Source organism: Myiozetetes cayanensis, unplaced genomic scaffold (genome assembly GCF_022539395.1).
Source record: "Myiozetetes cayanensis isolate MyiCay16 unplaced genomic scaffold, myiCay2020 scf12, whole genome shotgun sequence".
Taxonomy (NCBI): domain Eukaryota; kingdom Metazoa; phylum Chordata; class Aves; order Passeriformes; family Tyrannidae; genus Myiozetetes; species Myiozetetes cayanensis.
Window position 1 is genome coordinate 19,479,120 of NW_026086826.1, and position 14,033 is coordinate 19,493,152.

Consider the following 14,033-nt stretch of genomic DNA (forward strand, 5'->3'; position numbering starts at 1 on the left):
TTTCTGAAGTAGAGGATAGGCCCTTATTGCCCTGTTCTCCTAAAGTAATCCAATATATTCTGGCTGAACTACCAGAGTGGATTTTATGTAGTATGTGATAAACCCTTGCATATTTTTTCCATCAAACTCTAACAGTCCATATTTTGTTTCAAAGCTTTTTATTCCCAATTTGGGACTCAGCTTTGACAATAGAGGTGAACTACACCTCAGTGACTTCGGGGAACAAGGGATATGAGATCTTGTCACTAAACTGGATCACCTTTGCTTGACATGTGAAGAATCAACCTGCTGGCCATGTAGTTCAGACTTTCATTTCTTCTTGGTAGAAGTGTCTTTTTGGCCTTACTTCTGATTTATATTTTTCTTTCTCTAAGGAACAGGTATAATCTAAACTTTTGCCCTATGAACAACAATTGCCTAAAACTAGCAGTCATTAAAATGAATGGATGTACGAAATTCACCACTGCTTTTCTGATGTGGGGACAGAAGTAGATTTGTTTTATTTTAAGCTTCTTTCATTTTATTTTGATTTTTAATTCTACTCAGAATTTGGGTTTACACTGCCTTATTCCACTGTTTTACCTGGTCTGACTCAGCAGCATTCAGCACAGTTGCCAGTAGAGCAATAAAGTTTGAAGGCAGTTGTGTATCAGATTTGACCAGCACAGAATAGGAGCAACTTAGTGCTAAAAACTGACTTTTCATTTTTCTGTAAACGCACAGGCACATTAATGGTAAATTTTATTAAATATAGTGCTGCTTCTGTTCTGGCCCTGAAAGGAGGGTACTCACCAGGGGTCCAGGAGGGCCATCCTGACCTGGTGCTCCAGGTAGGCCTTGTTCTCCCTAGAGAAAACAAAACGTTTGCTTTAGCAGAGTATATAGAAGAAATCTGATATTAAAAATATTATTATGTGTTCCCATTACTTACCACAGGGCCAGGAATGCCCCGGAGACCCTCTGGGCCAGGTTTTCCAGCAGGTCCCTGTGGACCAACTGGACCAGTTTTTCCAGGAGCCCCTTCTGCACCAGGTTCACCCTAAAAAAACATAGCAGGTCAGAGAGGGAGAGGCAGCTTGGCACAGTAGGGATAGACAAGATGCAAAGTGAGAGCAGAGTTTCCTCGCTCAGTTTGTAAAAGCCAGACCAGAGTTCTGCACAGGACGACCCCCTGTAATTCCTGCATGTAAAGATGTGGTGCCAGCAAAGCACCTTCATCTTACCTTTCACAGGGCTGAGCTGGGGAGACTCCACTCCATTATGTATTGCTACTAATTCTGGTCCTCATCTGGATTTTACAGTTTAGCTATTATTACTTTGCTAAGTTGCACACTCAGAGCATGATAAGCAATTTACTTTCAATTTATATATATAGTTTATATTTCCATATATATAATATAGTTTATATTTCCATGCCTCTAAAAAACTCTTCAGTGATTACCTTTGCACCTTTTTCACCTTGTCTGCCTTCAGCACCAGTTGCTCCAGGAGGTCCCTGTAAAACATGGACACTGAGCTCATAATCTCAGTTTTTTCAAATATAACCAGTGAAAAAATCTGAAAGTGTAATTTCCACTGTATTAATAAGTAGTAAGTGCTTACAAAATAACATTAAGTTTCTTTCTTGACATTTTATTCATAGGATAAAAACATACCAATCTGTCATGCCAGCTCTTTGTTCCTTATAAAATTTTCTGGGTTTTTATAACATCTAAAAGAATATGCATTGCCTAACACATCTGACATGATGAGATTCAAACCAAAGAAATAGCTAGGAAAAAAAATTAAAACAGGGTGTAAATGGAAGTGAGCAATACAAATTTATACACACAATAACAGCTTTAAACTTGCTTTGCACTGACTTCTATTTATTCACCGTAGTTTATCCACTGATTCCAAAAGAGCCTGCCATTCTACAGTGCACAGAATGACAAGTACTTCTTTATTCTCTAAATCAGGGATGGGCTCAGTAAGCAGCCTAATTACATTTGGACAGCCAAAAATTGACATATTAGCCACCAAATATGAAAGTGAAAAATAAAAAGACCTTCTTCTCCTCCAAAACATCAAGGGTTGATTTTTAGGTCAGGTAATTAATATTCATAGCTCCAGTCATGAACAGAAGCAGTGTCTAGAATCTAATGTACTCTTCTGAAAATGGTTCTCTTATATATACTTAGTTTAGGAAAGATGCACCCAAGATAATGGACCAACTGTTCTCCTACAAGGTTAATTTTTAGCCTGGGAAATGTCTTTATTACAAGTAGCTATTTCTTGAATGAACAGCTAAAGCAAAATGACAGAAAAGTGACCATGATGAAATGATTTTGTGAATCTATAAAACTTATTTCCTAAGACTCACCTGTTCATTAATGCAACAAGTAGTTTGTTATGTAGAAATTTAAAAAAAAAAATTCTAAGGACCAACAAGAAGAAAAATTTAATCACTTCCATTTCTTTCCTGCTTTTTACTTTGTAATAACGCACAGAAAACCAATGTTTGACCTAATAGCAATTTTTTACACTAGAGCTGAATCTTGGCCAAACTTTTTATAGCCTGGTGTGTTTCACTGTCCCCTACCCCCTGTCACATACCTCGAGCAACTCCACCAGTTTTAATTCCTGGAAATTTATATTCATTTTACAACTATGCAGGTAGAGGTATATTAAGATCATTCATTTGCTTCTGAAATCAAGCTTTCTCCAGGATGGAACTGAACATCTGCAGCACTGGCAGAACCTTTTGGCCAACAGAGATAGTCCAGGCTTTACATCAGAGATAATACAACATGAACTGAGTTACCCACAGTGGACTTTGACCATTTGCTGTGGGTATCAACAGGTTTTTCTCTTTGGGTATTTTCAAGAGCTGTAAATGGTAAAGGACTTAAGTTTCATCTCTTCAAAATACATAGAAGCTAAAAAGCCCTGGGCAGTGTGGTCCAAGTGTTGACTATTTAAAACAGGAAGAATAACTTAAATCACTGCAGTTCCAATAATAAATAATAAAAATTAAATAATAAATAATAAATAAATAACAATAAACAATAAATAATAAATAATAATAAATAATAAATAATAGTGTCTGATGCATATACCCCTTGGTGTATATTGTAATTCATTTGGTGGATTGCAGTTTGCAGTGATAATAAAAATAAATCAAGACATACCTAAATTAACTCAGAAACATTTTAGAAACATGACTTGGTTTTCTTACATGATATAATTTACATGCCCATTGTCTTCACTGCTTGAAAATCCCTTGCACGGCAGTTCCTGTATGGATTATAATCTACCCTGCCTGAGAAACTGGAAAGGGTTGAGTGTGGTAGTTTGTATTTGAGAAATATGGTCTCTGCATAACCTGGAAATGCAGCTGCAGTGTGAATTCATTAGCAGGGCTAAACCCACTGTGATATCTACGTTACAAAAAGAGAACAAATGTTGAGTGCCAAACAAAGGGGGTGTTCTTTGCCAAACAGTGCCAGTGCTGCTCCAGGTGTGAAGCTGCTGAAGGAACTGCTCCTTCCAACAGGCTGGGATTGCTGGCCTGGCACGGGTGGGGCTTCTACAGAGAGACTGCTAATTATTATTTATCTTACCTCCCTACACTGGAGTTGTTGGAGTGTCTGCTAAATTTTAACTGAGAGAAGAGATTTAATTTTACATTAATGCATGGCTGCCCACCCTCATCACCCCAGCTACCGTGCTGATTTTCAGGATCATTGCACTGTAATTTTGGACATCTCGCCTGATACATTTTATGCAGAACCAAGAAGACAAAAACAGTCGTGCAGAAACAAACTTGTTCACAATTTTTGTTATGTGAACCTATTAAACATTTTCCATATTTCATTAAAATAATTTAAATTGTTGTTTACAGATGTCTGTCATCTGTCTTAAACCGATTTCCAACATAGAAAACCATTACATTTCCTCAACCTGTTGAGATAAGAACCTGGCATATTGTTTTGTGTTCTGTGCATTTGCAATCAAGAGAGAAAATTAGCTTAATTTTTAAGTGCTGAGTGCACCCTGCTGAGGCAGCATGATGCTGTAGCTAAAATGGAAAAAAATCTCCTTCATAAAAACACTTTATTTTTTCTTAAGTTATTGTATATAAAGGCAATGAACCAAATAAACTTTTCTTCTCAAAATTCAGAGACGGGCTTTGCTGCAGTATTGACATCTCTTCTTTTAATGAAAGCAGACAGTATGCCCTCCAGTTGAGAATAAAAATATATCTTAGTCTTGCACTTTAAATTCTAATATTTTTAGATGGATATATGGAGCTTTATGTTATGTGACCTAAACACTGAATTGTCCCTAATAAAGCAGCACAGCTCAAGAGCCCAGTACACTGACAGGCTGAGAGGAACATAAACAAGGAGTACTGTCTGTGTTGATTTTTATTGATTGCATATGTTTAGGATGAATGTTGTCTGATGGGGTCTTTTCCTCATGCTGTTTTTAACATTTGTCAGCTAGAAATCAGTGAATTCAAACTAGAGATGTTATCCAGTACTGTATGGGAAAACAAGAAGTTCCAAAATAAGAGCAAGGAATTAAGTTTCAGAAAATAATAGTAACACATCACTGTAGAGTGGTTCAGTCTTTATATCTACAGTTCTAGATAAGCAGGCACTGTTACTACAATTACTTGCACCTTAATTACACAGGTGTATAAACCCTTCTGAGCATTCATTTATCTGGTCTGGTACATGCACAGGAGTTTTTCTGAAAAGCAGAGGTGGAAACAGTTTTGGAAGAGCAAGTGTTACATCTGAAAAGTAATATATTAATTAGGGTACTGATTTTGGGGATGCTCTAATGATCTCTCAACTTGTCTTTCATCCATAGATTTAACCTTTGAATTTGGTTTAGAACTAAGTGGTCATTAGCATGCTAGTCCTTTTTAATTCTTCAAAGAAGGAATCTGGAACAGGCTTATTGTTTTCTGATGTGAAGTTCCTAGGTAGTATTTCTTAAAAAAACTCACCATACTGCATGTCCATGAGAGCCTCACTCAGTCTGCAAGGTACTTGTCAAAGCTTTTAGGGCACCACAGTAAAACAGTTTTGGTATTTGCTTAACTCACCAACTACCAGTAATCCTATTACTGTTAGCCATCAGTAATTAGGCAAAATAGTTTATTCTTGGCCTTCACTTGATAGTTGAATGTCACTGTAAGTATGTATCTGTAGTGAAGTCTCTTAGATACAGCGGAGAATCTCTTTATGTCCATGCCTTTCACTAGATTTGATTCCCAGGGAAAGCTGGGGAACTCTCTTTGTAACTGGTAACACCAAACAGAGATTGCTCAAAACTAATAATAAACATTATTTCAGAAGAGCAGTAAAATTGAGTTCAGATCAGTTCCAAAATAGAATGGAAGAGGGTAATAAAAATGAGTAACAAAATAAATAAGGAGACTTTACAGCTGAGGATTTCAAGAGACTTTAAATAAGTATGAATTCTGAGCTCTGCCAGCTTGTTGTTTCAGAGACAGAAAAACAAAATGGTGTGGAATGTTGTTTTCTAGTAGTATAGCCAGAGCTGCACCTCCACAGACAGCAGTATTACTACAGAAATGGTTTGTCCTTCTTAGTCCAGATGAAAGGACAATTGTAGGGCTTTTTGTTGACACTGATTCTACCATGCAATTGATGAAAACTCATGAAAAGCATTTTTCCTGTTCATTTTTCCAAGAAAGTATGAAGCTTTCAGTCTTATCACTGTTTCCTTCTAGTGTAATGTCAATATAATAGAGATTCTCTACAGGCTTGCAACATTCTGGTACTCACGTAATGTAGAATCTGATTCTACAAAATGTTTTCTTCAGAATTCAGGAATGGGATTACTTGGCAATATTTAGCCATACATTTCCCCTGAATTGGAAATGTGTCAAACCACAGGTAACATGGAATTTGTGTTTCTAAAGTGTTTTTTTGTCTAGGTACAATCAGATAAAATGTGGCCCATCTGTTAGGAATGAGGTACTGCCTTTCTGTATAATAAAGTAGGGAGTTCTAGTTTGATGTCAAACAAACATACTAAGTGCTAACATTCAGTCCAGCCATATTTCAGTTCCACTGACAAGGTTGCTAATGCTGCCATAATCACCTACAGTATTATAAATACTTTGCAAGTTGGTGGAGCAAATAGATTATTGAGTAAAATAGATAAAACTAATTAGGCATGTCAGTTCACTCAAGCCCATTAAATAGAGCCATTTAACATATTTTGTTAAATAACTCTCAGCTTACATTTAATGATGCCACTTCTCATGGTTTTTAAAGTAAAAACTGCTGTAATTGCTCTCTGAAGCAGACCTAAAGGTTGATGCATGTACAACAGTTCTGTGAGTGTAACATTATTTACTGGTTTTGATTACCTATATTTGTAAAGCCTGCAAAGCTTCAAAGACTTTAGAAATAATGGAATAGCTTTAGAAATAATGGAATAAGTTATAGAAATGTCTGCTTGTTAATTTTGTGTGCAGAGAGGATGACATAGTTTTGCTGAAAAGCTGCATTGAAATTATTTTATTTCAGAGGCTAAAGACACCAAAACAGACACATTTTTCCTGCTCTCTGATAGCAATCATGTGCCTAAAGATGAAGTCTTTTATTACTGCCATAATCACTCACTCCTGTTATTAGACTAATCCAGCAGACCCTGAATTCACTTGGGTGAAAAGAGCCTTTACAGGGAAGAAATACATTCTACCCAATGTATTTTTGTTCCCATGTGCCATGTGAGCTGTGTTAAGGAGTTTTCTCTGCTGTTTCTATTTTTTCATTTCTCCCATTATGTTACTTAAAAGAAACATCAAACATAGATATGAGTGTCCCAACATAGACAACAAGTAGGTGAAATTCTCTAGCATATGTCTCAGAACAGGACATGAACAAGAGAACATGAGATTTTACTCACTCTTTTTCCAGGTGGACCAGGTGGGCCAGCTTCACCTGAAGGACCTGGTGGACCCTGCCATAGAGAATTATAAGCTCAGTGGAGATAAAGGATGATGTTCTTATCTTTATCAAATGCAGCAGACATCTGCCATAAGTCAGCCCCTTTTAGTGGGCACAAAATAGGTACCATAAACACACACCACAGTGTTCAACAAACCCTTACTTAGGGTGGTCTTTTGACATTTTTAACATCTTTTGTTACTGCACAAAATGCAATTGCTATTTTTTTCTTTTCCTGTTTGCAACAAAATGTTGCAGACCAGAAAGTGGCTGCACAGAACTAATACACGGTCTGAGCCAAATGCCTGGCTCCACTAACAGGTTTCTTGCTTTCTGAGGTGCTGAAAGTGTTACTTTTGCTAAAATTTTTCACTGACTTCTGTGAGTTAGCCATGGGTGGCTTTCTCTTGAAAAATGTAACTGTTAAGTAAGACATACAGATACTACCTGAAGTGTGCAGGTAACCCCCAGCTTATCATAACCCCCAGTCATCCAACCATATATTCAATGCAGTAGCATTTTTTATTTTCAGACTGTACTTTATGGAATAATTGCCTGATGATCAGAACTTTTGGAGCCAGAGAGAGACTTTTCAAAATGGAAACCCTATCTCTTTGCAATAAAAAAAAATAATGATATTTTATATGGGAATCTACAGAAATAGAAGAGCTTTGAGGCTTAATATGGGTAATGCTAGATACTGCTTAAGATCTTTGCTTAATTTCATCAGGTCAGCTAATGAAGATTATTTGGCTGTACCATTCCTTTCTTATGCTCAGAGTTGCTCTATTTTTAGTGCTCCTCAGCAGCTCCAGCACAAATTCTTAGCACATCATTTATTCCTACTTCAAAAAGAAATTGAGCTCTTGCTCAGCTGTCTTCTGTCTCTACAAGGAAATAGTCATTTTTCAGTATAATAAAAGGAGCTTCCACTTTGAAAACGTTTTCAAGAGTGTGAATGTATAGAAACCAGTGATTTGGCAAAAGATACTTTCTTAGTATTGGAGAGAATATGCAGGGGACATAAAATGACAGAAACAACTCACAGGTTGACCAGGATCACCATCTTCACCCTTCTCTCCACCAACACCATCCTGACCCTACGGGATTCATAGGAAAATAAGGAAAATTAAAAATTCAGCTAATTTAAGTCACTTAGTTTCATATATGAATATAAGAGCACTATTTCTCTACAGAGCATTTTCCTTTTATAAAGTTTTCAAAACTTTGTGAAGATTTCTAAACATTTTTAAGCCTTAAGAAATATGTGAACAGAAAAGCAGTGGATTTTACAGGCCAGAACTCATCTCCAGACAAGAAAGAGCCAAGGCCAACTAGAATTTAATGCAAACCAAGACTAGGACCTAAAAGTGTTTTTAAGGTATACTTACAGCTGGCCCAGGTTCCCCAGGGGGACCAGGGTCTCCAGGAAAACCAACTGGGCCCTAGATAAATCAAATAAAAAGCAAGAGAAGAGTCATCCATTAACAAGCAGGTAGCACTCATCAAAAAATATTTTATGAAACATATAATGAATTTAGTGCAATTGTAGAAAATCATATACAGTTCTGTATGTAGCACAACTTCAGTAATGCTTCAGTGTTTTGTGTTAAAATTATTAAGCTCACTTACTGGGTTACCCTTAGGCCCATCATCACCTGGAGGTCCTTTAGCACCTGGTGGTCCAGCTGCTCCGGGTGGACCAGCTTCACCTTTTTCTCCTCTTTCACCTTTTGGACCCTGTAGAAAACATGAGCACAAAAATGTCATGTGGCTAAAAAAAAAAAAAGATCCCAATAGCAAAACTGTCTTTCAGACCAGGGCAGTGTTACTCCTCCATAAACACTGGCGTGTGAATAGGAAAATAGAACTTCAGCCTCTGACTGGAAAACCTGTAAATCTCAGGTCATGTGCCAACTTCTGCACCCAGTTTGCATCAATGAACTGTTTTCAGAGAGAAAAACATGCAAGCTGAAGCTAATACTTTTGGAAGAAAAAATAAGTACTCTCTTGGGAGGATTTCAGCTTCGTGCTCTAGCTGTGTCTCTTATTATATGGAAACAAGTTGCATTTTAAATGTGTAAGTTCTTCACTGAAAATTCAAAGAAATCATATACAAGTACACAAGTAACCTGATTAAATGCTTTCTAAAGTAAGCTCTACCAGGTACCTTAGTTGGCCATAATGAAGGTTAATGATAATACAAAACCAAAGTACTCACAGCTGTTCCGGATTCTCCAGGAGGTCCAGGGTTACCAGCTTCTCCAGGTTCACCCTGTGTGTGAAGATAAATTTATAAGTCATTAGGGAAAACATTTCTGTGAATTTACTTCTGTTATTGCATATTCTTCTTGTGCTTATCCATGTAAGCAGCTTACAAGAACTGGTTTTTATTGGGCCTACCTAAAGGGGTTGAATAACGTATGTGGCTTTGCAGGACTGCAGTCTAAAATTTGAGATAATGTATCAAATTAATACTTTTGTGAGCCAGGGAGACTAACCTGCCCTTTGGGCTTTGGAAGATCTTCCCCTTTATTATCTCATACACTGCAAATTTCCTGTTTGTCGTCTTTCTTTCTAGCCACAGAAAAGCTAAATAAGTGTATTGACTGTGTATTTTGTTCTTTAGAATAATTTTGCTTTCTAGAAGATAAATTTTGCCTGGAAGCAAGTTTCTACAAACAAGAGACTACTAACTGGAAATTAATGTCAATGGAGTGATTATTGCTATAGCTACTGTTAGAATAAAAAATCTGTAGAAAGAAAACATAAGGATAAAACAATAGCATAGCAGTTAGTAAAACTTTATCCACAGGCTACAGAGGTGTATGCTATGTATTTACCAGTGATGGAAATTATTTAGTAAAACAGATGGCTTTGAGGATGACACTGTAGGAAGAAAATTTGTGCAAGTCAAAGATTATGCACCATAAGTGAACATTTAAGATAATTCAGTCTGTTTCTGAGCTAATATACAGTATTAGCTCAAAGACTGTCTTTTCAATTGTTCATTTTGAAGTTTAGTTATGACTGATTATTTTCTAACTCAGTGGTCTGATAAAAAACTTTTTTTTAGAAAACTATTCCTACAGTAGAATATTTGGTTATTAGCATCACAGATACACAAATCTGTGAAAGGATAACAGAATATGCTTTGTGATTATCATGGAGTACTGAGGTAAGAACTGTATATTCTTATTCCAAAGGATTTCTCAATCTAACTTCTCATGGGGGGATTTTCTCCAAACCAAACAAACCTTGCCAATAATTAAGCCTATGGACAAGAGTAGTTCACTACTGAAAATGCATTGTACCCAATCCTCTCTACTGACCTCACAAATTTGGAATAAATTCGTGTATCCTTCATAGCCCATGTGACCTACACGCCCCTCTTTGTTTTAAGACAATCCAATTAATACATCATGCATGGCTGTTGTTTCAGTGTGGGCAGTATAAAGCTATAAATCATAAAATACAAATTTTGAACAAATGGTGTAGATACTGAACTTTTTTTCAGAGAAGCTAAAAGCAGCACGATGACCTCACTGGGACTGGAATTTGGCCCAATGCAAATATTACATTAGATTAATGTAAAAGATTTGAGTACCCAACTGAATTCCACACTAGGTTAATTAACAGACAACCAAAATTTTAGGAGCAATATTAAAATGCCCTTTAGAAAGGGCACTTTGAAAGGGTGAATGTGCCTTCAGAAACTGTGGTATGTTTTATGAGATGAACTTGAATTTGTAGTAATGTTAAAAATTAATGATCCCTTTTAGTAGTTAATATTCATTTGCTTCTATGATACAGCGTTTGCTTCTATGATACAGCATTCATTATTTAAAAAAACCACCAACTACCTAGTGGATACTTCAGGGCAATAAGCATTAATTATGTTTTCTAGGAAAATCCATAATCTTCATTTCCTTATCCTCTGCACAGGGTTGACTGAATCTGCAGCATCATTAGTACTGGGGTTTGTCCATGCCTCCTATCAATCACATGAGATTTACGTAGCAATGGAGAAGGAAGCCTGGAGTTTGCAAAAATACTGATGCTACAGAGACCCTTTTAACAGGTGTTCCCACTGCAGGACTCACTAAAGGAGTAACAAGAGCACTGGTTGTGCCAAGCCTTTCCTGACGAGCACTTGTGCCGGTGTAATCCCCTTGTAAGCTGCTCAGAGAGCCAGCTCTTCTCCTGCCTTTCTGCCAAACGATAATGTAATTTATGAGGATCCACATTTGATTTATAATACAATTCTTACCCTTCCCATTGACAAACACATCTTCATTTTATGATTACCATGCAGCAGTGGCCTATCCTTGGGGGCACGGGGGGATCTCAGGGTGCCTGCTGTAGCACACATGGCAATGGGCAGGTGCAGGCAGCTCTGGGAGCTTTGTGCATAGCAGCTCCCCAACAAGCAGCAGTGTGGAAGGCAGGGAAATTGGAAGGGCTAGAAAATGTCAAGATGTTCCCCTTAAAGGGCATCTGTGAAAGATGAGACCAGTTAAAGTTTCATCTCACATTAATATTTCTATATCATTGCTCTACAAAAAAATGTGACTCTTCCCTGTATGCACTCCTTGTTTTATCTGACAGTGATTTTTATATTTCAAGTATTAGGTACTATGAAATGTTGTATTTGGTTTAGACAGCTGTTAAGGGAGTTGATGTTTTGACAGAGAAGATTGTAGCTGGTATATATTTACAGAGAGCATACTTATAGCTACTAAAACCAGTGCAATCTATAGCTGTTGTTGGCCCTCGTCTTTGTTTTTATTTTTGGTAAAAATGGTGTTAATTCAGTATCTGATACACATTCTTCATGGAAAATATTTCATGTTCTTTGGGGAAATAGATTTTATGATCTAATAATAGATATATTTCAGCTCTGGAAATATTTTTTTTTTGTTTTGTTACCAGGTCAGATCTTTTAAAAGTTAGTGTGGTCTTTCTTAGGCAAAGCCTTCCTCTGACAGAATTTCAACAAGCAAAGACAGACATCCTGAACTACAAAGCACCTTGTCATTTCACAGACATGTTTAATTCTGAAAACCTCCTTGGATTAAGCAAGCAGAATGTTTTCTATCAAGCTAGGCAAAGTAGTTTAAAAGTTCTTTGTTTTCCTTATGACCGGTTCTAGAGAAGTGTCCGTACAAAGGGCAGAGATAGTGGATGGAAGGCTGCCACCTTTTGGTTAAATTCTGGGGCATGATTATTTCGCAAGAGTGAGTGGCAATTTTGCAACTGACTGAGTTGTGAGAAGGAATCAGTTACAGTTTTGCCTCTTTTTTGCCATTCTTACAAAACAGGAAAAAAAAAAAGAGAAAAACTCTGATTCTAGAAGAGAATCCCTTTCCCCCTATGTAACTGTGTTATATATAAAATGGCTATGTGGAGAACTTAGCTTAATTGAGAGAGAAATTCTAAAGCTGTGCTGTGTTTTTTGGGAGGGCTCATATTTACAAGAATGTTGGAGAGATGGAGAAGGATGAGAAAAAAAACCACAGTCAGCAAGTCATGTAAAGTTATTAAAAGTAATTTGTTAGAACAGATATTCAGGTAGCATAAACTGTCACAGAGCCATCTTGATTAAGGACCTTAGCAATGTCTGCACATACGTGTGTGGAACAATTATATGCACACACAAAGAGGTCTGTGAAAACTTATCAGACATGTTTGTAAACTTAAAGCCAGAATACTCAATTGATTTTGTCCTCTCAATTCCGTTTGTAGCATAAATCAATGATTAAGCACATAAACTACTGATTTCACTTGCTGAAAGTACTGTATTGGACTCCTTATCAGTGTATTACTTTAAAAAGTATTTTAGAATAATATAATAGGAAGGAACAGTGATAATAAGTGATTTTCTAGCATAAGACTTTTTCATACAGTAAACCAGATCTGAACTCTGAGGCTGCAGAAAGAATGCTTAGGTTCTGCAGACATTCAGTTTGTACTGCTCTCTATCTGACAGTTTACAACATGCTGGAGAAGGGAGATAGGGCAGGAGAATGGCACAGTACTGAGTGAAGTTATCACAGATTAATCTAAATTATTAAGGTAAGTTTATTTTATTAGGCTTTGTGGAAGAGAAGTGTGAGGTTAACATTACTTGCTCCTTTTCCTGTCTGTTGTACATCCTTATGTTACATAAAATGTCTACAGAACAGTTTTAAGAAGTCATGAGCAACTCCCTGGGTATTTAGAATATCTGCATGGTAGGCCTTTGACATCAAATTAGAGATGAACATGTGTTGGTACATTTTGGCTTTATGCTTTTTCTTCATTAAAAGCACAACAAAGAGAATACTCTTTGTGTGGGAGCTGGTTGTAGTTGAGTGTGAGTCTCCAGACCTCTGGACTGCTCCGTGGAGGTTCCAGGCATTAATAATGCAGTGCTACATGCACATTTGGAGTGCTGAGGGCTTTGAACATTTAGGCCCTTGTGTGTAGAGCAGAGGAAACAACAAGTTAGTTAAAAATGCATGGCACTAAGTGTGAAATAAAACAAAAATGTTTATCATTTGCCAGAAGATAAGGGGGCTTTGAAACCCTGATATTAATGAGAAAATATCTCCTGGTCTAAGCATTCAAATATGAATATGAGCAAACCCACTTCACTCTGCAACACTGACAGAGATGATGCCAAAATGTTTTTCTACACTCTACAATCACTGCATTGAATTATCTGTACTATGATATGTCTTTCCTGATAGGGGTGCAGAGGTCAAAGCATGCTGACATAATAAGAAAAACATTAGGGAAAATATCTGTGGGAAGAAAAGAGAAAATGCATGTTTTGTTTAAAAGCGTGAACTGTCCTCCCACTGCGGGATCTCCTCCTGACAAAACAACTCTTGATCATTTCTAAGCTTGCAAAACTTATTAAATGGAACTGAAATTAAGATGGAAGATATCCTAACAAGGAAAAAAAATCTGGCATGTACTAACACTTGAGGAGGAGGGAGGAAAGTAATTAGAATAAATAAAACCTTCCAAAATAACACACTTGGAAGCTTCTCTGTGAATGCAGAGTACATG

General features: G+C 36.9%; 1 protein-coding gene across 7 annotated transcripts in view; it reads right to left on the bottom strand.

Moving 5' to 3' along the window:
• Window positions 1–14,033, bottom strand: part of COL11A1 (collagen type XI alpha 1 chain) — a 131,622-nt gene that overhangs the window by 12,227 nt on the left and 105,362 nt on the right. For all 7 annotated transcript variants that reach the window (XM_050306663.1, XM_050306667.1, XM_050306664.1 and 4 more), the window contains 8 exons: window positions 9,199–9,252; window positions 8,610–8,717; window positions 8,369–8,422; window positions 8,024–8,077; window positions 6,937–6,990; window positions 1,442–1,495; window positions 932–1,039; window positions 793–846 (listed from right to left, as the gene is read on the bottom strand). In XM_050306663.1, coding sequence (XP_050162620.1) covers window positions 793–846; window positions 932–1,039; window positions 1,442–1,495; window positions 6,937–6,990; window positions 8,024–8,077; window positions 8,369–8,422; window positions 8,610–8,717; window positions 9,199–9,252 — 540 coding nt within the window. The remainder of the gene's footprint in view (window positions 1–792; window positions 847–931; window positions 1,040–1,441; window positions 1,496–6,936; window positions 6,991–8,023; window positions 8,078–8,368; window positions 8,423–8,609; window positions 8,718–9,198; window positions 9,253–14,033) is intronic.